At 41.4% G+C, this 23162-nt stretch overlaps 2 protein-coding genes across 6 annotated transcripts in view; one reads left to right on the top strand and one right to left on the bottom strand.

Annotated features, from left to right (window-relative positions):
* RAB15 (RAB15, member RAS oncogene family) overlaps nucleotides 1-9660 on the bottom strand; it is a gene marked incomplete at its 5' end in the record, with an annotated part of 33492 nt that extends 23832 nt beyond the window's left edge. For both annotated transcript variants that reach the window (XM_081331086.1, XM_081331085.1), the window contains one exon: nucleotides 9537-9660. In XM_081331086.1, the coding sequence (XP_081187212.1) occupies nucleotides 9537-9660 (124 nt within the window). The remainder of the gene's footprint in view (nucleotides 1-9536) is intronic.
* The window catches only part of LOC308669961 (protein farnesyltransferase subunit beta-like), a 41320-nt gene continuing 26968 nt past the window's right edge, over nucleotides 8811-23162 (top strand). For 3 of the 4 annotated variants that reach the window (XR_014026891.1, XM_081331032.1, XM_081331030.1), the window contains exon 1: nucleotides 21064-21377. Coding sequence is in view for 3 of the 4 variants with exons in the window: in XM_081331032.1 (XP_081187158.1) it covers nucleotides 21234-21377 (144 nt within the window). In the remaining variant the exon portion in view is untranslated. Of the gene's footprint in view, nucleotides 8934-21063; nucleotides 21378-23162 lie in introns of those variants that run through there. The other variant, XM_081331031.1, reaches the window with a different exon arrangement.

Genomic DNA, 23162 nt, shown 5'->3' with positions numbered 1-23162 from the left:
GTAGAGAAGGACACAGGTTCATGAGTGCTTTGCCAGGTTTAATCATCCAATCAACATCCAGTCAAAGTGGTAAAATCACTGGAAGCCTTTGCAACATTAATTTAGATGGACTGATAGCATCACTTGGGTGAAGTCACTTCTGGTATCTATTATTTATTTATTTAGCCACATGACTCTGAGTGGCTTATAATTCTAAAACTATAAAAGCGTTAAAACAATGAAAAACAACCAATCAATAAAAACATCCAAAGAATCTACCTACCATTTTAACTTGTGATAATGAGGCACTGAGCAAAAAGAAGCAATAGAATTCAGTTTACTATAAGATGACTAGTTTGGTTGATTAGGCTAAATAACAGCAACATTAGAAAAGAATATTTGAAGCTCAGGGTTGAACTGTGGTGCTCAGAGAGCGCCAAAGATCCCAATAACTACATTCTTCAGAAGAATTTTCTGAGTGAAGATTAAGTATATTGTCTTAGGACATGGGTCTTCAAACTTGGCCTTTTTATGACTTGTGGACTTCAACTCCCAGAATTCCTCAGCCAGCATACCTCTGTCTTAGGAGATCATACTGGTCTTTGATGGCGACCCACAAATTGCATTGGAATCACTAGGAACAGTGTACTCTAAAACTCTTATTTTGCAAACTTCCCATAGCTGCCCAAATGATATTCTCATTATCAAGGTACAAGTGAGGATTCTGGTCTTATATCACTGAGTGGGAGAACAAGACCATTTTGTAAATGGCTCATTGTGGAAGACACTGTATCGGCAAGAATGTAAAGTTTTTACTGCAAAATTGGCCAAAGTCATCTTTGATTAGTTTTATGTTCTAACCAGTCCCTGGAGCAGAACAGGCTTTTCAAGACAGGCAACACGCTTGTAATTTTGCCCCTTGTGATCCTGCTAATCTTCCATCTCAGCAACTCACGAAAATAGAAAAGTGGGGCCTGAAAGTCTAGCCAGGCAATAATTTCTGCTTTTTTAGTTGAAAAAAAACCCCTGCACTATTTATGGTTCCCCCCCCCCAATAGAGATACTCATTCCCAAGCTGGAGCCCTGCAAATGGACTGAGCTTCAACTCTTGTAATGCTGATCCAATTATACTGGACTATTCTAGCTTCATTATGGCAGGGGTCCCCAACCTCCAGGCTACGGCCCGTTTGGAACAGGGCCCTGGAAATGGCAGGTGAGTGCATGCATGCGTGCAGCTCCATTTGTGCAAGTGGCAGGCGTGTTTGCCTGCCAGTCATTCAAATGGACCTGTGTACAGGTGACCATCTCCTCTCTCCCCACCCCCACCAGTCCACAAAGCAGGAAAAGTTGCAGACCGCTGCACTATGGGAGTTATGAAGCACATTATCACCTCACCTAGAGGTCATCAGCATCAGGAAGGTATGACATGGAGAGACTTCTCAATGTAAGAAAAAATGTGGATCACATTATGAACAATCTGGCAAGAGTTTATTTTGCTGCAAGCCTACAAAAGCAGTATCAAAGTACATTTTTCCATCCTGGTTAAATAGCTTTTTAAAAAAAGAAAGAATAATGAATGAGTCAAGGCTTTACACATATCAGAATGCTTTAGGACAGTTTAAAGGCAATTATTATGGTATCATTTTTTTCAGACTACAGTCTATCATTAGGGGAAGTGGCACATTTATTACTGCTATTGCTATAAAAATTTACAACAGCAGTTTAGAAAAATCCTCGGTGAATTTAGAATGACATCTACCATGGCAAAGAAGATTGTACAAAATATGATTACTTCTATGCAACACTAGGGGGAAAAATATCTTACAGTACAATTAAGTAAGAAATTGCCGTAATTGTTTATAAGCAAGATAAGAGAACAGGTAACTAAGCCACCATTGCAAAATGGGAAGGGAAAGGAAGGGAAGGGAAAGTGGAAGGAAGAACTGGCCTGTGCGATGGGGTCAGAAAATTGAAAATACAAGTGAAGAGAGGAAGAGTTCCAGCACTGCCATGACATCATCTAGTGTGAGATCTTTAAACTGTAGACACCATTATGGAGTTGCTTCATGGAAAGTCAGTAGTAAGAGATTGGGCTTGATGAAAGGCTCAAAGGCTTCTATGTCAATCTGCTGTGAGCGGATTGGTGAGTGCAGGCCAGCAAGGAAAGGAAATAAATAGAGAAGGTTCTCAAATGTAAACATAGAAGAGCAGAGGGACACTCAGGAGGCCACTGGTATCTGAGGCATGCTGATCTGTTTCTGTGCCATAAGACAAGAGGAAGAGACTAAAGGATATTTCTGAAGTGAAAAACACATGGCAGGGAAGTTGGACACCTTCCCCCACCCCAATACACAATGGGGTGAACGGAAAAGAGATTCTCCCCACACCAGGAGCCCTAGCTGGACTGGAAATACAGAATGTAATTTCTGGGGCTCCATCACCTACCAACCAGATTCATATTCTGTCTTGCAGATTTGTGCAATTGAGAGTGTGTATGTACCTGGACTGGGATATTAGCCATCAATCAACTCTTCAAAGAGCTAATTATCCTTTTTCTCAATTTAGCCAGCTTAGACAAATCTCCAACCTATCTTTTTTTTTGGGGGGGGGGAATTGGAGAACCTGGTACCGCTTCAGTTTTAGAGGGTTTTGGAGGAAATGGATTTCTGGATTATTCTCTATTGAATTTTAAGCCCAAGTCTAGGATGGAAACAGCACCGGTCATCCTGAAAGATCCTGAAAGATGGGATGGAGGGCCTCTACCTCTCTGCGATACCTGTTATCATAAATTTTAGTATCATCCTGGAGCTTCTGTGAGGATTGGAGGAATTGTTCATTGGTGCCATCAGTCTTTCTTCAGTGAGTGGTTTCAGTGTGTAGAGACGAAGAATGATGATCTATTCCAGGGGTCTTCAAACTCAGCCCTTTTATGACTCATGGACTCCAACTCCCAGAATTCCTCAGCCAGTGTGCCTGGCTGAGGAATTCTGGGAGTTGAAGTCCATGAGTCATAAAAGGGCAGAGTTTGAAGACCCCCTGATCTATTCCATGTTTGTATAAAGTTACTGAGAAAGCCCTGTGCCTCCTTACTCTTGGATGAAGTAACATTAGTATCCTGATGATACTGAATAATGCTAATACATCATCATAGCCAAGATTGCTGTGGAAATCCTGGCCTAGTGCCTAGAGATCCAGATAGGTCAAAACAAGCTCATTTTAAATTCCTCTGTTGTTCAAATTGTCCTCTGATGGTGTCAGATCTCACTTTTGAGGGTTTATATTTGTCTTAAGGAACTGATCTGCAATATGGGTTTCTCTTGGCCTTATATTCTAGAATTGATTCATTTAACGGTTTGTCTGATGTGAGCCACTATTTCTTGAGAGCAGGAATACAATGTCCTCTGCCTGCCCTCAGACCCGCCAGGAGGGTAATTTTCTCCCATCTATTTCTGCAGTGGGCTACAAGTAGCATTTTCTGGTTTTTGTCAATACACAAACAGTGCTGCCTGGTTTACCTACTGCTCATTTAATTCTTCACAAATGCCTTCACACCGACTGGCTTGTTTTCAGGAATATCCCTTCCCTCCAATCACTGCTCTCCGAGTACCATTTTTAAAAACAAATTATCTGGAGGAATAATGAAAGTCTGGGTTTAAAAAATAAATAAATTCACTGATGGAATAGTGAAAGAACAGACCTGTCCATTGTTCTTTACAAATTAACTGATGAAACTATGAAGAAATGCCCTGGGTGGGAGAGATAAAGCAAAAGGGAATCTAAGTAATTGGAGGACCTGCTGTGTCTGCTTCAGGCAGAACTTCTGTCTGCCATAATCACAGCTGAAAGTGAAAGAAACAGCTGAAATCAAGAAAGGGATTTTTAAAAATCAAATTCATTCCAAGTCGGTTTATGCATAGGAGACAAACAGTTAAAGCTGCAGAGCAGAAACCCAAGTAAATATCACAGAGCTACTAAAACAGTGAGTTTTTCAATTTACATCTTAAATGTTTACATTTGGATGAAACCCCTCTAAGTTCAGATGAGTAGGATGACTGCTGAAATCGAAATGAAAATAAATTAATATTGTTTAAAGATGCAACAGGCATAACCCCCTACACCATCCAAATAATGCTCACTAATGTAATAATAGATGTGCCTACTTCAATCACCAACATAAACTAGTAATTTAATTACCTTCAGTATTGATTTAAAATGGGACGCGGTGGCTCAGTGGGTTAGGACGCTGAGCTTGTTGATCAGATGGTCGGCAGTTTGGCGGGTCGAATCCCAAGTGCCGCGTAACAGAGTGAGAGCCTGTTACTCGTCCCAGCTTCTGCCAACCTAGCAGTTCGAAAGCACGTAAAAATGCAAGTAGAAAAATAGGGACCACTACAGTGGGAAGGTAACAGCGTTCCGTGTGCCTTTGGCGTCTAGTCATGCTGGCCACATGACCACGGAGACGTCCTCGGACAAGCGCTGGCTCTTCGGCTTTGAAACGGAGATGAGCACTGGCCCCTAGAGTTGGAAACGACTAGCACGCATGTGCAGGGGAACCTTTACCTTTTTATTGATTTAAAATACTTCTTTCTTTTTGCATCACTCAGAAGATCAAAGAAATCTGTCTTCTTGCTGCCTTCTCTAAAAATCCAAACTTCCAACTGATAGAAGATTTTTAGGACTCTATTTTATACAGCTCCAAATTTTAAAACTATAAGAACTAATAAACACACTTCTCTGGTAGAAGTGGGAAACTTGAAGCCCGAGGATCAAGTGTAACCTTTAGCCAATTTTCATGAAGATCTCAACCTATTTTGCAAATTCCTCTCACTTTGATGAATCCTGAACTGGTTCAGTGACAGCAAAATGACTCTCAAAGGGCAAAAATTATTTCACTGTATGGTAACTATTCTGGGGGTGTTCTGTTCCAGCCTACTACCAGCCCTGCAGAAAAGGCAGGGACAACCCCTTTACAAAAGGCAAAAGGCTGGAAGTAAGCCCGCCAAATTTATTTACACAAAACAGATCCAAAACAGAGCAAACTGAGCAAAACAAAATACGAACCACTAAAACAGGAGCTATTCAAACGGTTGCCTTCAGCAAACCAGCCCTCCCACACATTCCCCTTTTAAACAGTTCAAGGTGTGGCTTCTCTCTGCCTCCTTCCGAGGTGCCCCATTGCCTTCCTCTGTTTACTCCTGATTGACTGCCTCCTGTCAGGCGTCCTTGAACAGGGCCAGCTGTGGGTCATCTTCATCCACGCTGTCAGGCTCACACAGCTGGGTCTGTGTAGTAACCAGATGGGAGGGGTCTGGCTGAGAGCTCTGTGAAGCCTCAGAACTGTCCTCTGCAGGCTCTCCAAACCCCTCCTCCTCCTCCTCCTCCTCTGAATCGTCCGACCCAACTGCCAAACCCACAGGCTGACCCTGAATCACAACAGGGGGACACATACTACAAACATGCAGGGTGTGCAAAAATTCTGGAACCTCCACAGTATCTCATGTTGTGAGATGTGAAAACATAGTAGTAAACTGTAGAAGCCCTGTATTTCATGTATACATTACACACTTCACAAATTGAGTGGTTGATGGTGTATGCAATTTGTCCTGGCGCAAATGAAACTGGATAAAGGATTGCATTATAAATTAGTGCCATTCCAATTTGTTTTGCTCCCACGAAAGTAGCTATCCTTTACTCATAGACTCTTAGAAGGGGCTTTGGAGGTCTTCTAGTCCAACATCCATCAGGAAATATATCTAACAAACTGTGTCTAATCTTTGCCTGAAAAATCTCCAGTGATGGAGCTCCCCAACCCTAGAAGACAGTGATCTTGTGGTCAGGAAGCATCTCATTAGAGTTTGGATCTCTTTTGAAAGCTCTCATTCATTGGTCCTTGTCTTTTCTTCAGGCATAAAAAAGAACAAATCTACAGGATTTTCCCTGTGACAGTTCTTCAGGTATGGTAAGACTTCTAACATTTTCTTTCTTTTCTTTACATCAGTCTAGGCTTCATCATTCTTCATGGGGTCTATCATCAAAACTCCTCCTCATCTTTGTCACTTTTCTTTGCACTCCTGCTAGTTCTGCCATAGATTTTGTATTAAGGCTACCAAAACTGGACATAGTATTCCAGATAAGATGTGATCAGGACAATACAGTGGAATTATCATTTTCCATAAATTATTATACCAGTATTTCTGTGATGCAATACTGGGTCTTTGAAAGTTGCAGGATATTGCTAGCCGATGCTTCATCTGTAGGTCTACCAGAATGCCCAGATATTTCTCAAAAGTACTTCTGACAAGCCAAGTACTACTTATCTTACACCATGCATTTGGCTTTTTTATCCAAGTGCAGAATTTTACTCTGGGCATATTATACCTTCTAACTCTGTTGCTTGAAGTACAGATTTTAGTTTTCTATGCTTCAAATATATTGTAAAGGAATAGAAAGGAAGGAGAATTTCATCTCATCCTATAGTATGGTTACATTTCTTACAATAATTGATAATTGGAATGTATACATTCTTATTATCCAGAAAGTTAAATACAGAAGTATTCCCCTATTTAACTTAAGGCTTTATCAAGGAAACAGTAACCAATATGCCATCACTTTCAGGACATTCCTTAGTGACTTTAATACCTCCACAAATCTCTGTCTTTTTAGTTATAATAAAAACATATTCAGTGCACATATCATGTTGAGACATGGCTTGCTTATCCATTAGCTTAAGCAGGGGTGTCAAACTCAATTTCATTGAGGGCCGCATCAGCATTGCGGTTGCCCTCAGGGGGCCGGGTGGGTGTGGCCAGGGTGGGCGTGGCCTACTGGGTGGGCGTGGCTAGAGTGCGTATGGCCTATTGGGTGGGCGTGGCCAGCTCTACATCGTTGGCATCAAGGGTGCCTATGGGGGCCCGGGCAGGAGTGGGACAGATCTGAGGGTCTCTGGCGGAAGGAGGGTCTCTGGGCCAGGGCCAAGGCAGTGGGGGCCGGTCCCTCAATTTTTCCAGGATGGCTTTGCGGGCCACATGAAACCACTTCGCGGGCCGGATCCGGCCCCCGGGCCTTGTGTTTGACATGTCTGGCTTAGTGGTTCTCAACCTTCACCATGGACCCTTTAAATATCTTTTGTGGCCACTGATCATGACCACAGATCCCGAAAACTTAACTCAAGATTTAAATCATAACATTTCTTAAAGCCTTTGCAGACCACCTGTGACAACATTGTGGCCTCCCAGGGAGTCCGCGGACCACAGGTTGGGAACCACTGCATTAGCCGATTCTTGCCATACACTTTAAATAGAACTGAAAAGGGAATCTGTCTTTTAAAAATTGAGTTCCCACCATATCTCTTTTAACAATGTAAGGAAGAGTTTGGATTTTAAAGTAGCAAGTTGACTTTTCTTGATACAAGAAAAGAGTGAAAAAAAGGCTGCTGTATTTTGTTGGAGGTATGTATTTAAGCTGAATGGCTATATATATTTCTAAATACATGCATACATTTATACACACTACAGTCTTTAACTTCTCTGTCCCTTACCAGGCTAAAAAAATGACAGATTGTATTGCTGAGCCTGTTGGCAATAGAAAACTTTGACTGTATTCTGCTATAGCCTGAACGTGCAAGATATAAGATTCAGGTTCCTTTCAAATGTTTAATCATAGAAGCTCTCACAATTCCTGCTAACTATGCAGCCAGGAAACACATGGCTTTTGAGGTTATTGGTTGCCTACATCCAGCACTTATGAACAAATAAAAGATCTATCCAAAGGAAGATCTATCCAACTGTTAATCACTGTTAAGCTCCATTAGAAGTCTCACAAACCAGAACTATCTAGATCAGGGGTTCCCACCCCGCAGGCAGCAGCCTGGTACCCAGCCACAGCCTGTTCGGAACTGGACTGTGCAAGTGGTGAATGCGTGTGTGCAAACTTTCATTTGCACAAGTGGTAGGTGCATATCCTTGCCGCTTGCGCAAATGTAGGTGTGCATGCACACTCATGCCACTTGCACAGAACCATTCCCTCCCACCCATCCACCAAACTGGGAAGATTTGGGAATGCTGATCTAAATGAATGATCCAGTGACTGAAGTTTTTACCTAGAACAGTATAATCACTGTTAATCTTTAGATGTGATTGCCAGTTGACTCTTCTATTACTTCATACTTTTGCCACTGTGTTATCATGTTGAGCAAGATGAAGCACAGGGGTCTCATGTGCCAAACCAGCTTCTACTCAAAGACTTCCAATGACTGCCAATCAACCAAAATCATTATTCCTCACAATTTCCAGTGATTTCTACTGATATGTCTGTGAGCGCTTTCAACAACCCCCATGACAGGCCAACCAGCTGCACTCAGACCTCTGACAGCAGCTATCTGTCCCTTTCCCGGAACTCTCCTGCTTCAGAGAAAAAAAAAGAAGGCTATCAGAAAGACAGAAAATGCCATCACTTGTAGCATTCCCCCAGATCTATTTTCCTTCCTCTTTGGTTCATATATGTCACCCCCAGCAAAACAACCCTGGGGAAATGCAGATCAGGGACTGCCTCCCCACCCAGCTAAAGGTTTGATTCAGCCTTTTCAGAAGAACCACCCCAAAACATTGAAAGGGGGGGGACTTTTTCGCCCCCTTTTAACACAACCATCCCAGTTGAAAGTCGATAAGCAAATAGCTATTTTCTGTTGCTTGGTTTCTCTCTCCACCACCACCGCCGCCGCCACCTTCCACATCTGACTCATGGATGTATGCCTTCCTCATGCTTTTTTACAAGACTGACGTCGCGTTTCTTTTCACCTTAGAGGTGAGCTGGCATTACTGCATCCAAGAGCAGCAGTACCAGCAGCCGCCCGTAACTCAAGATCCTGGACGCCCGATTGACTAAAAAAACTGACTCCCTGCAATTGAAAGCAGCCCTATAGCAGGCCCGGCATGGAGGCAGGCAGCATCGAACAGGTAATCGGAACCTCAGGGCACTTGGGAAAGGATTGGGGAACTGGGGTTTTCTTCACTCTCCTCCTAAAAGTGGCGGGCGGCTCCACCTCGGGAGCCGGATTCCCAGGTTTGAAGTCTCCCCCTTCCCGGTTGCAGACGATTAGAAGCGGCGGTGCGGATACACTCGCGGGTTAACCCTCGACAAAGGCGCAGTGGCTTGACGTTCAATGCCCCCCCCACCCGCCCCTCCCTCACGAGATCCCTAGAAGAGCAGCCGTCAAGCCCAGGGGTAGGCAACCTTGGCTCTTTTATGACTCGTGGACTTCAACTCCCAGAATTCCTGAGCCAGCATAGCTGGCTCAGGAATTCTGGGAGTTGAAGTCCACGAGTCATAAAAGAGCCAAGGTTGCCTACCCCTGGTCAAGCCTCACAACCATCGCCTGTCCCTAGGAAAGGCACATTGCACGGCGAATAAGCGGCCCAGGCTCCCTCCCGCTCAGCCCTCCGGATGTCTTTTGTCTGCTGTTCCAGCTGGACGGAGCTGGCGGCGGAGAAGCTACCGAGTCCCGTCCAGCCGGGATGCCTCCTCCTTTCCTTCCACCCCCACCCCCCCTCGCCCAGTACCGATGGTAGAGATGTGCGAAGGGTGGAACTCGTTGTCAGTGAAGCGGCACAACAAACAGGTCTTGCCCACGCCGGAGTCCCCGATGAGCAGCAGGCGAAAGAGCACGTCGTATTGCTTGGCCATGGCGGGGGGGCGGGGGGCCGGTCGGGCTTCAGCCCCGCGCTGCGCCGGCTGCCATCCCAGCCGAACGCCTTCCGTTCCCGGCGTCTCTCGCTCTTGGGGCGGCAGTAGCCCCAGCGGCGAGCGGGCAGGCGGGAAAGCTGGCGCTGCAGGAAGGGGGAGGGGGAGAGGAGACGAGAGAACACGAGCAATAGCGCCTCTTCGATCCACTCTAGGAGGCAATCCAAAGAAGCGGGGAAATGGGAGGCGGTTGGGTGGCGCCGCCGGCAGTAAAAATCACCTCTCCTCCAAGCGCGCCTAAGCAGGGAGGAGTGGAAAGCGCTACAGCAGCAGCAGCAGCTGCTCCTATTGGAGTGTGTGTGTATGTGTGTGTATGTGTGTGTGTGGGGTGACACGAGAACCCACGCAGGGAGCTCTTCGGGCGCGCGGAACTGAGACGCGCCCCCCCCGCCCCGCGTCCCCGGCTTCGAGATCCGGCTATTTGCCCCGCGTGCTGACGACCGGCGAAAAAAGGCGGGGAATGAAGGGAGGCGGAAGCTGAGAACGTTCAACTGGGCGGAGTTTTATGCCGCCGGCTGCCTCAAATTGCCGGAGAAGGGCGAGGTAGGGTAACCGTGGATGTATCTGAAAGGATGTATCTGTTTCAAAAGGCAATGGGGCTGTATTTTTTTTTCCCCTTGAGGAAGAAGAAGACGTTTCGCTTCTCATACCAGAAGCTTCATCAGTTCTGGCTGGATGGGGAGTGGGGACAAAAGTGGTACTAAATGTAATGGCCACTATTATCTCAGTCAAGTTCTGCCGTTGTAGTCAAACCACAGTTGCAGGGGTCTTCAAACTTGGCCCTTTTATGACTTGTGGACTTCAACTCCCAGAATTCCTCAGCCAGCTTTGCTGGCTGAGGAATTCTGGGAGTTGAAGTCCACAAGTCATAAAAGGGCCAAGTTTGAAGACCCCTGGTTTAGCCTGTTGGGCAAAACGGAACTTTTTAGAAGAAGGATAAGTGCTAAGCAGGGTTTGGAGAGAGGGAGAGGGAGAGGAAGGGAGGGAGGGGGAGAGAGACAGAATTTTTGTATTTTTTTGCTAGAAGGCTAAGACTTTGCTTGAAATTCATTAACTTGGCCACTGTTGGTAGACTCAATTCACTTTAATAGGTTACAATCATATTTGCTTTGCAGCACGTGCTGAAGAATAATTGTTCAAAACATTGGGGGTTGATATTAATACTCTGACATATCAATTTCAGATAATGTCAACCAGGATTTGGTCCTTGATCTAAAACTGCTTATTGGAACATACTATAATGCAGCACACTAGCGCTCTGCTGTTTCTGATAGTGTAATAACCACCCTCAGAACAACTGTAGTTGTTATATATGGCCATAAACTTTATAGTTAGGCACATGCAATTATAGGATTATATCTTGATGTAATGGCCAAGTGTTGGATTGAGAAATTGATTGGGTTCATGACCTGCTTAACTATGATTGACTTGATAAACTATGATTGACTTGATAAACCAAAATTAGCTGGGTTCACACAACATGCTAAGGCAAAGTCAAACCGTGTTATTGGTGTGATACATTGAAGTTAGCCAATATCTCTCAGTGTACTTCATCTGATTATTTTGAAATAATTACAATATAAAAGGAAAAAGGAGTGGGAGAGACAAACCTGCTCTCTTCAGCTTTTTATTATTATTATTATTTTAATCTCCGAAGACTCAGGGCGGCTTACAATTTTAAGCACAAACCAATGTGCTTAGCAATAGCCTTCATTCTATGTATATGCCTGCTTATTTAGGGCTTTTGCCCCCCCCAGCAGCATTATTACAAAGTCAGCTTATTGCCCCCAACAATCTGGGTCCTTCTGGAAAACTGGCAGGATGTAAATGTACTAAGTATATAAAATATAGAAAAAATACATATTTAAGGATGAATTATAAGATCTCAAGTGGTGGCACCTAAAACCACCTAGCTGGTTTTATTATGTCAAGCGTTCCTTAGGCATTTTGTCAGAGTAGAGAGCAACTAAATTTAGGTGTCAATATATTACAGCATTCAGTGATGTAGTTAAGGAAGTTCCATCTTGAGATTTCATAGATTTTTGCCTCTCCTCTTCTAGAAAGTAGACTTAATTACTTCCCTTCAGATTTATTTATTTATTCACCTCTTTAGAAAAACAGGTTCATTTGCTGCTCTCGTTACAACAAACGTGGAGCAATTTACGTTCTTAATTCTAGTAACAGGATTGAAAGAATATACAATCAGTACAGGTTGTCAATTTACAACCATTCATTTAATGACAATCTGAAATTATAATGGCACTGAAAAAGTGGCTTATGACCATTTTTCACAGTTACAACCATTTCAACAACCCTGTGGCCAAGTGATTGAAAAGATACTTGTTAACTACCATGTATTTATTACTTTTACAATGTCCTGACATCATGAGATCACATTTTGCAACTTTATGACAAGAAATGTCAATGGGAAAGCCAGATTCACTTAACCATGTTACTAACTTAACAACTGCAGTAATTCACTTAACCATGGCAAGAAAGGAACTTAACAAAAGTCTTGCTTAGCACAAATTACAACTATGGTTGTAAGCTGAGTACAAGTCAAACAAATTGCTTCCCACCAAAATACCAAAAAATAATCCAAATAAAAATAATTCTTTTCTTACAGCACAACACATCCTAAAACCTACCTGAAAAAGCAACATTTTAACATTTTTGAAAGGCCAAATGGTTTGGGGCCAACCTGAACTTGGGGAGAATGTTGTTCCAGAGAAAATGGTAGTGGCAGGGATGACCAACCCTTGTGGTCCCTGCAGATGACGTTCGTTGGGTACAGGGAGATTTTCCTTCAAGAATAAATGGCCCTACAGATACAAATATTATCTTTATTAATACTTCTTTAAGATTAAGATTCTGTAATGCTTAGCAAATCTAATACATTTTGCTGTTTATCATAAAGCAAGGTGAACATTAGACCCATAATTCTCAGTCTCAAAGGTGTTTTTTCCCCCAAAAGTTCCAAAGGCAGCTTTTTTCAAAAGGCAACTGAATTTTGTTTTTTTTTCCTTGAAGATGTTTTGCTTCTCAGTATATATAATTCTCAGTATATATTTTATGAGCATGAGAGCTATAAGTTAAATGCCACATAAGTAAATCTACATTTAGCAACGTACAATGCAAACAACTAAGCACTGTTGCAATCCTTAAATAAGGATAGATGATTGATCCCTAACTCTTGAGTATGCAGTTAGGGTCAACAGTTTGCACAGTATAATTCTGGGGAATTATATTGTGAAATAAACCCCTTTGAAATGGTGCTTATTTATAATTAATAATAATAAGGAGGAGGAGGAAGGGACCTTGGAGGTCATCTAGTCCAACCCCCTGCTCAGGGAGGAAACCCTATACCATTTCAGGCAAATGGCTGTCCAGTCTCTTCTTAAAAAGTTCCAGTTTTGGAGCATTCACCACTTCTGGAGGCAGGTTGTTCCACTGGTTAATTGTTCTAACTGTCGGGAAGTTTCTCCTTAGTTCTAGGTTGCTTCTCTCCTTGACTAGTTTCCATCCATTGCTTCTTCTCCTGCTTTCAGGTGCTTTGGAGAATAGCTTGACTCCATCTTCTTTGTGGCAACCCCTGAGATATTGGAACACTGCTATCATGTCACCCCTCACTCTTCTCTTCGTTAAACTACACATACCCAATTCCAGCAACCATTCCCTATGTTTTAGCCTCCAGTCCCCCAATCATCTTTGTTGCTCTTCTTTGTACCCTTTCTAGAGTCTGAACATCTTTTTTACATCGTGGTGACCAAAACTGGATGCAGTATTCCAGGTGTGGCCTTACCAAAGCATTGTAAAGTGGTATTAGTACTTCACTTGATCTTGATTCTATCCCTCTATTAATGCAGCCTAGCACTGTGTTGGCTTTTTTGGCAGCTGCAGCACACTGCTGGCTCATATTGAAGTGATTGTCTACTAGGACTCCGAGATCCCTCACAGTTACTACTATTGAGCAAGGTACCACCTATACTATACCTGTGCATTTGATTTTTCCTGCCTAAATGTAGAACCTTACTTTTTTCACAATTGAATTTCATTTTGTTAGATAGTGCCCAGTGTTCGAGTCTGTCCAGATCCTCCTGTATCTTAAGCCTATCTTCTGGAGTATTGGCTATTCCTGCCAGCTTGGTGTCATCTGCAAATTTGATGAGTTCCCCATCTATCCCCTCATCCAAATCGTTGATGAAGGTGTTGAAGAGCACTGGGCCCAGAACAGAGCCCTGGGGCACCCCACTACACACTTCCTTCCATGTAGATGCAGTTCCATTGAGGACCACACGCTGAGTACTGCCTGTCAGTCAGCTACAAATCCATCTGGTGGTGATGCTATCTAACCCACATTTTTCTATCTTATCAAGTAGTAGGTTGTGATCTACTTTATCAAATGCCTTACTGAAGTCCAAGTAAATTATATCTACAGCATTTCTCTGGTCCACTAGTTTTGTCACTTGGTCAAAGAATGCAATAAGATTTGTCTGGCATGATCTGTTTTTGACAAACCCATGTTGACTTTTAGTGATGACTTTGTTTGCATCAAGGTGTTTGCTGATTTGTTGTTTGATTATCTTTTCCAGAATCTTCCTAGGTATTGAGGTCAGGCTGATAGGTCTGTAGTTTCCTGGATCTATTTTTTTCCCTTTTTTGAAGATGGGAACTACATCAGCTCTCTTCCAGTCCTCTGGTAGTTCCCCAGTGCTCCAAGATCTATGAAAAATATAGTTCAGTGGTTCTGAGATCACGTCTGCCAGTTCCTTGAGAACTTTGGGGTGTAATCCATCTGGTCTTGGTGATTTGAACTTGTCTAGGCTGGACAGGTGTTCACTTACCATTTTCTTGCCTATCTTAACCTGCGTTTCTATTCTGTTTTTTATGGCACTGGTTTTGGTAGGTTGGACTTTTTTCCCTTTGTGTACAGACAGATGCTAAAAATGAGTTAAATAGTTCCACTTTCTCCCTGTTGCTTGTCACCTTCTTGCCACTTTCCCCCACTAATGGACCAATCATTTCCTTAACTTTTTTTGTTTTTTATATGTTGAACAAAGCTTTTTTTGTTATTTTTGACTTTGGTCACAAGCCTTAGTTCATTTTGAGCCTTAGCTTTCCTCACTTCATCTTTGCAGGCATGGGTATTTGCTGATATTCTGACTTAATTATGTGCCCCTCTTTCCAATTCTTATACTTGTCCTTTTTATCTTTCAATTTATCAGAGAGTTCTTTATGCAGCCATGCTGGTTTCTTTTGAGAGCTGTTATTTTTCTTCTTTGTTGGTATTGTATTAGACTGGGCCTTTATTATTTTATTTTAATTCCATTTGTATCCCGCCCTTCTCCGAAGACTCAGGGCGGCTTACAAGCTTAGCAGTAGCCTTCATTCTATGTATATGCCTGCTTATTAGGGCTTTCACACACACCCCAAGCGGCATTATTACAAAGTCAGCTTAATTGCCCCCAACAATTTGGGTCCTCATTTTACCTACCTCAGAAGGATGGAAGGCTGAGTCAACCTGGAGCCTGGTGGGATGCGAACCTGCACTAATTGCAGGCAGCTGGTGTTACTTAAGGAGGCATTAGCCCACTGCTCCACCAAGGCTCTTGGGGATGCTGCAACAGTCATAAGGATGAAAAATAGTCTTGAGTCACAATTTTCAGTGCCGTTGTGACTTTGAATGATCACTAAACAAACTGTTGTAAGTTGAGGATGACCTGTAGTAATTTTATTTAAAAAAACTAATGCAAACTAAAAGACAAGAATAAAAAGACAAAATAGAAGATGCAGAAAAGAAACCTAATAATACAGTAAAGAAAAAGAAAAGAAACATCTTAAGAAATGACTCCCCCTTCATCATGCATAAACAATCTTAATAACTTAAGCTAACTCGATAACTTATGATAACTTAATAACTTATCATCTTCTCTTACAATACAATAAGTGATGTCTTCTTCCCATATCCCACCTTTTATCCACAAACAATTCCTTAAAACCTGTCAACCTTCTCAGATAGACTATACGGGAAATTTGAGTTAATTCTATTTTATTGTAAAGTTACATTAACAGAATCTTGCAAGTCTGAAACTACAAATCCCCCACTGCCTCCTTTACAGAAGATGGGAAGGTCCTTCTCTTGTTCCACCCACTATCCAGCTGTGGGCTATGCCTTTTTCACCCTGTTTGTGGTCTTATTTGACCATTCCCTAAGCATCTCTTTGCCCTGTCTCCCAAGCTGTTTCCCACATACCATAACGAAACCTTCTTGTTTCAGTCCTGATCAGCAAAAGTCCATTAATGATCACAGAGATAACATATCTATTTCAACCTTGATCAAATAAACCAACTTCATATTCTTTTCTTTTCTCACTTTTCAAAATTTCCCAAGCTTCTTGAGTTGTTTTCCCCTTAAGGATTCTCATCCATGGAATTCTTCCCAAGGTCTCTCTAAGTTTATTGAAATTAGCTCTTTTAAAAGTCCAAGACTCTAGTTTGGCTGTGTTCTATTGCTTGTGCTTCCAGAATGTTGAATTCCAATATTGCATGATCACTTCCCCCCAAGGTTCCTGTGGCTTCGACATTTTCTATCATTTCATCTCTGTTTGTGAGAATTAAATCCAATATGGCTAATCCCCTAGTTCCCTTCTCTACTTTTGGGGAGAGAAAGTTGTCTGCTAGGTTTGTCAGGAATCTGTTTGATCTTCCACTTCGTGCAGAGTTTGTCTCCCAGTTGATATCAGGTACTTATATATTAGAAGAGGATCAGTGTAAGGACTTCCATTCTGGATAGGAAACTCCTTAATCACACACATGTATGCTCCTCCTTTGAATCTAACTAACTTGTGATGTTGCTATGGAAACACAATCTGACTTCCATTGCAAACAGGAGCATGCTGTGTGAAGCTTAGTGTATCTAACCTTATGTATCTTCTGGGTCATCATTTAACATGGTCTCTGCACCAGCACAGAAAATTTAGAGAACACCAATTCATTGTGATTCATAGGCTGCTGAACAAGACACCTCATTCTTACAAGGCTATTTTGTTATTTCTGAATGACACATCTCAGACTGATAAAGAGGAATCAGAGTGGGTAAAAATTATATAATAAGAATAGTTTGCACTTTGAGATATAAAGAAATCTCAACCTGTATTAAGAGGATCTATTTGACATGATGCAGTGAAAATTGAATTTAACTTACTTTTCTTGCTTATGTGGAAATTCAAGATCATTTGAGTTACTTGCTGAAAAGGGGTATAGTAGTAACATTTAACATCTGAAAACACCCATCTGACACTGCTAAATAAATCCACACGTAAACCCTAAAACAGCTTTCACTGTTTTCCAAATATTAATACTTCTCATTTCCTAGTGAAATCGTCATCTTTGTAGAAAGATGCACTGTACTAAACTGAAATAAATCACAATTCTAATTTACTTTCTATATCATTTCCTCAGTTTGTAGTCAATCTAACCTGTAGGCTCAGTATTAGGTACTGCCAAATCCCTATAAATTTTAAAATTATACATGAAAACACTAATAATTCTGAGGTTAGCATTGGTGAAAATACCTTAATTTGGATTTTGAAAAACCAATCCTATTTTGCCAAATGATGTTGAGTTAAATTTAAATGTGATAAAAATCATCCTATGATCGGTTTGCATATCCCAGTCACATATAATGGATGGATGTGTATAACTTTTTTCCTACCGAATAAGGTAAGGAGAATTTCAACTTATCAATATGTCACAGTAAGGTAGTCATGAAGTCTTCTGTAGCAAAAATGAGTCATGTGATAACATCTTACAAATTTATCATAACACTCCACATACCTCTGATCCCTTGGGTCGTCATTTCAGAGATATTTCCTTACCAGTGTCCTTTATGCCTTCAATAATGGCAGAGCTTCTAACGTATAGTACTTGAAAAGTTCTCAAATATTTATGGAGATATTCAGAGATGTATCTATTGAAAGTAGCCCATCTTAACTGTATAGCATAGTCAAACATGAGTTAATCACAGGAAATATTTTATGACATTTGTATTATGTCATTAAATGCTTTATGATACTTTTATTTTATATAAACATTTTACAAAATTTGCCAAATTTCAATTTCACAGGATTCATGGGATCCTGATTTTTGGATGAATTCTATAAGTTAGCCACTTTGAGGTTCCAGTGTTCAAAAGGTTTTGCTCTTTGAGGTACCATTTTGCCCAATTAAAAGTTGTAAAACATTACATAGGTGTGATTATGAAATCAGTGGCTATGGCAGCATTTTATCGAGTTTTCTGGATTCAGAAGATAAAAAAAAAACCAGTCACTTTGGTTAGCAAGATAGATGGCATATAAATTTAATAATAAAAAAAAATTCAAAAAGAGTTGGGCCTGGTTAGCATTTGGTTAGGATACTAGTACTTGGCTAGGTTAGAACATTAGCACTGTAGCTAAAATTAAAGTGAAAATGTCCCCAAAATCATCTGTGGTAAAGCTCTTCTGTTCAGTTGCCAAGAAAACTAACTGGATTTATTCATGAAGTAATCAGAGGTTGAGTGCAACTTGGACACTTTATACTACACAGAGAATATGTTTAGTGATCACTAAAAACTAGCAATTAGGTTTACAAACAATCACATCTACATATTATCAATATGTAATAAATGTTTCTCTGTTTAATCTTTGATAAATGATGAATTTTAGTTTAAATATTTCTTGATACAATTCACCTTTGTAATTGTTTTTTCAAAGTTAGTCAGATTAAAGTCAGTGTCCTGGGGAGGTGAAATGTTTACTCACTGCTTGTAAGATACTGGTTTCTCTGATGTCAGATTTGTATAAGAAATAGCAATTTTGTCAAATGTCAAATACAATGACATTTGAGCACAAAGATAATATTGGAGGATGAGCAAATACACTATTCTGTAATATTATAGTGAAAACTTTAGGTCTTGTAATAGTGCTGCCAGATCACGTTTCATTTCTAAAGTTATCAGTTCAGGGACTGGCATCTGCCACGTCTTCTTTAGTGAAAATAGTTTATTTGACTTCTCTGGAATTGTCTTCTCTCTCATTCTTTAGCACTCCCACGTTGTTGTGTTGTGTTTTGGATCCTTCATAATTGCTTTCCAGCTTCAAATGTATTTTATGTTGGTTTTTAATGCTATTAGTGCCATGCTCCCCAGCATCTGTCCATCTATCCTTTCTTCTGGCATCCCTTATTGATTACATTTTGGGGAAGAACACATAAAAATGAACAGTGTACACATTAAAACTCAACAAATAAGCAAGCTTACTTATCCTTCTGATAATAGGTGAGCAGCTGTCTGCCACAGTATACATGAGCATAATCTATGTTTGTAGGACTATATTTCCTTTCCTCCCTTATGTGTGGGAATAACAGGAATTAAAAGTCCAACATATCTGGAAAATACCAGGTGGATGGAAGCAAGCATAATATACCAAGGATAATAATAATAGTGTCAATACATTTTTAGTCACTGTAAAATCAGGACATTACAGGTGGAGATGAAACAGCATACAGGGGGAGGTACAAAAACTATCCATATGGTGTTCAGAGAACAACTTGCACCTGAACAAAGGCAAGACAAAAGAGATGGTGCTAGACTTCCAGAGGAAAAAAGAGGAACCTGCCCCACTTTACATCGGGTGGCGGGGGGGGGGGGGCTGTGTGGACAGAGTTTCCTCCTTTAAATTCCTGGAAGTCTACCTCTGTGAAGCTCTTACCTGGAAAGTTAATACAACCCAGGTGGCCAGAAAGGCCCAACAGAGACTCCACTTCCTCAGGGTCTTGCGGAAGAACAGGGTAGAACAACGGCTAATGACCTTTTTTTACCGGTCTACTATAGAGAGCGTCCTCTCGCACTGTATTGTGGTTTGGTATGCTGGCCTGACAGCCACGGATAGGAAAGCATTACAGAGGGTGGTGAGCACAGCACAAAACATCGTGGGCTGTCCCCTGACACCACTGGATGACATTGCCAGGGCTCGCTGCCTTGGAAGACTGAGGAAAATTCTCAGGGACAACTCACACCCTGGTCGGTATCTCTTTACTCTCCTACCATCGGGTAGGAGATACAGGAGTATAGCCAGCTGTACCAACAGGCTGAAGAACAGCTTTTATCCATGGGCTGTCAGGCTCTTGAACGGAACATAATTTTATAATTACATGTATGATTGACTTGCGAGGCCGATGTGTTGTGCAATTAGCTCACTTGGTGTAACAAGATGGTGGGTTTGTTGTCACTATGAGTTGTGGTGGTGGGGGCATGAAGGGAGGCTCAGCCAATCTCAGTGTATACATGGTTGTACTTTGACAATAAAGGTTCATTGATTCATTGGACATATAAAATGCATTTCTTATAACTGACAAAATTATATTTCTATCACTTTTGACATATCATTGGAACTCTGTTGCTTCCTTATCTATATCAAACAAGGTTACCCTATTCTGAAAAAAAACTACATCTACATGAAATAATCCCTTGTTCCCATCTGCCTAAAGACAGGGAGCAAGGTGAGCTTTAAAGAACTACAAAACTGGAATTTTACAACTGGAACAAGTGGATTTCTTCCCATGTGCCACCTGTCTATACCAGGAAGGAGATGTATCACAAAACAGCCTGCTTAAATGTTTACAGAAGGCCTAATCTACTGAGCATAACAACTGTGCCAGCAAAAACATGTCAAACAACAATTAAATCCTAAGTAATTTGATTTTTCCTCTTCCTTTTAATATAAATTAGCCTGCACAAAGGGAACAATACTCTTCTAATCAAGCTAATAAATGGACTTATACTTTACATTTATACAATACAGCTTAACCATAATTTGCTTCACTAGGATTGCATGGATAAACAAATATTTTCTTTCTTTTCTCACACAACACACATAGTTATGGGTTATATGCTATGTTGGCATAAAGTATATGAATTTTGCATCATACTCAATTAGATTTAACTGGATTATTGAATAAAATATAATTGGCTGGATTTGCTCAGCACATAAAACCAAAATGAAATATAATAAAGGTTAGCATACTGTGTGAAGTTAAGCACGCTAGGCTATAATATGGTTTATGTGATGTAAGCCAATGTGGCTTACTCGGGAAACCAAGCCTATCCAATATTCTACATTTTGTAGATCTATATCCTCTTTTTTCATCTAGCAAAACAAAAAAACAGTACAGGTCATAAAAAAGGAAGAATTTCGATCCGGGCCACGCAGCCCAGTGAGGTAGTTTATTGTTTCTAACCTAATATTTGGACCCCACTTGAGTGGAGAGATCAAGCGACACGCCACGTGAGGTCGATAACGAGCCATAACGATTCCACAAGCGCCTGAAAGCAAGGTCAGCAAAACTAAAGCATAGCTGCGCGTTGAGACCATTGTCCCCTCCGAGCTACCGTAGCTGGGTTTTTTTTAGCCCGTTGCCTCTCGGTCGGATTCGGGTAACCGGAATTGTGCGTGCGGATTGAGCCCTTTTCTAAGAGCATGGCGGCGGCGGCGGCGGCGGCAGAAACTTCCACCCACCACAGCGGCGCCGAGAGAAGGCACCATCAGTGTGGCGGGAGCGGGGACGCGTATCGGCAGCGGCTGGACGATGACGGAGTTCAGACCCTCACTTCGGCGGAGCAGGTGGGACTGGACACCGCCCCCGCTTCTCTTGCAGTGAGACTACAACTCCCAGGGTGCTTTGTGTGCGGCTTCAGGGAACCGGTTGGCTTTATCGGAGTAGATCAGCATGCCGCGGGGCGCTTTCCTCGCGGCGTCTCAGAACTATCAGTGCTGCGGGGCGCGTCTTTGGGTTTACCCTCCATTGACCGTACGAGTTCATTGCTGGCTGCCTATTGCATAGGGAAGTTCATGCCAGGTGCCATGTGTAGTTTCCAAAGGTTCATCCAATGTTTGCTCCGACTGTGTTTGCCTGGGGAGGTACTGGGCAGTACCAGGCACTTGAAACGTAGTGGGCTGATTTATGGTTCATCATGTTGCGAATTTACCTGTAGTGGTAATTGTCCAGTAGGTTCTGAAAACCCGGTTAATTCAGTAAACCAGTAAAATGTGCTTGGGTGAACACATCCCCTATATTTGATTTCCTTGTTTTCTTCCTTAGAAAATCAGTTTATAAGATCCAGAAAACAGTTTTGTTGAGAAACTGCGGGAAACATTTTGGTGGACATAATGGTTAATGCTAAATGTTGTAAATTCACACACACACACACACACACACACACACTCTGCACATTGATGTTTTCTGCATTTTCCCAAATTTGCTGTACTTTTTGGATAACTATGTTAGTTTGTTACACTAGAAACATCAAATAATACATTGTTTATACCTTCAGTTTATGCGGACCTACCACTCATAAGGTACAGAATGCATTCGTTTCCTTGAGATAAGAATGCCCATTCATATAGAGCAGCATTAGAGGCAGATGAAAATAGTCACAAGGAGAGAGCAGAATGAAATGTGGAAAGTACAGATAGTGGTCATTCAGAAACATTGGATAAAAATTTTGCATTTCATTCAAGTCCCTCCTTTAATGGCCTTTTCTCCATTCCTGCAGTTATGCCACAGATGCTTTTATTTGAAGATGTTGCAAAAAAGAGAACTTATTTAGAACATTTTAAATCTAAAGGAAGATTAGCAAAGCTTCAAAATCCCTGGAGTCTAAATATTAACTTCTTCCATAAGTTTCACAAACTAATTGTCAAAACAAAACTATTTTGTTAAAGAAGGGGAAAAATCATGTAACTTCACACATCAGTTTATAAAACATATTATTTGTTAAGCAGCTATTTCTACCAGTACCTAATTACTGTGGCAGTGTCTTTCCAATTGTCCCATAATAAGTGGTAGGTCTAATTGGCTGTCAGTACTTCTATGAATTTAGTTTAAGATATTTGATACGAGGGTTAAACAACACACATAAAGAAACTATCTCTGTATTCCTAGCTAGGAACTTTGGGGGAACATTCAGGGAAGATAAGAGTTTTGAACAGTGGCTAAAGCTGTTAGGTTGTAGAGGTGATACTTAGAAGTAACTAATACAAAGACATTCCTGTTCCTTGGTGTACATGTTGAGCTATGCCTTAGAGTTTTAAGTTGGGTGGAATGGATTGGAAATGTAGTAAACGATTAAAAGGAAATAGATTCAAAGTGTGGAAGTTCAGCTTACTGCACCTGATAATCAGGTCATTGAGAGGAAGATAATAGCATGAATTTTGGTGATCAGCAAGTTATAAGCTCTAACTATTCTAGGTCTCCAAATTGTAAGAACTCAACCATATGTTTTAAATATGTGTACTTAAGTAATGGGCAAAATTTAAATCCAGCATTATCTGCACCTGTAATTCTTTTCCAGGAATGGAAGATACTCCTAAGAGTTACATCCTTTTAAAAGCTATTAGTATGTTAGG

The sequence above is a fragment of the Vipera berus genome, assembly GCF_964194415.1.
Source record: "Vipera berus genome assembly, chromosome: 1".
NCBI classification, from domain to species: domain Eukaryota; kingdom Metazoa; phylum Chordata; class Lepidosauria; order Squamata; family Viperidae; genus Vipera; species Vipera berus.
This window is presented reverse-complemented; position numbering and strand designations above follow the sequence as displayed.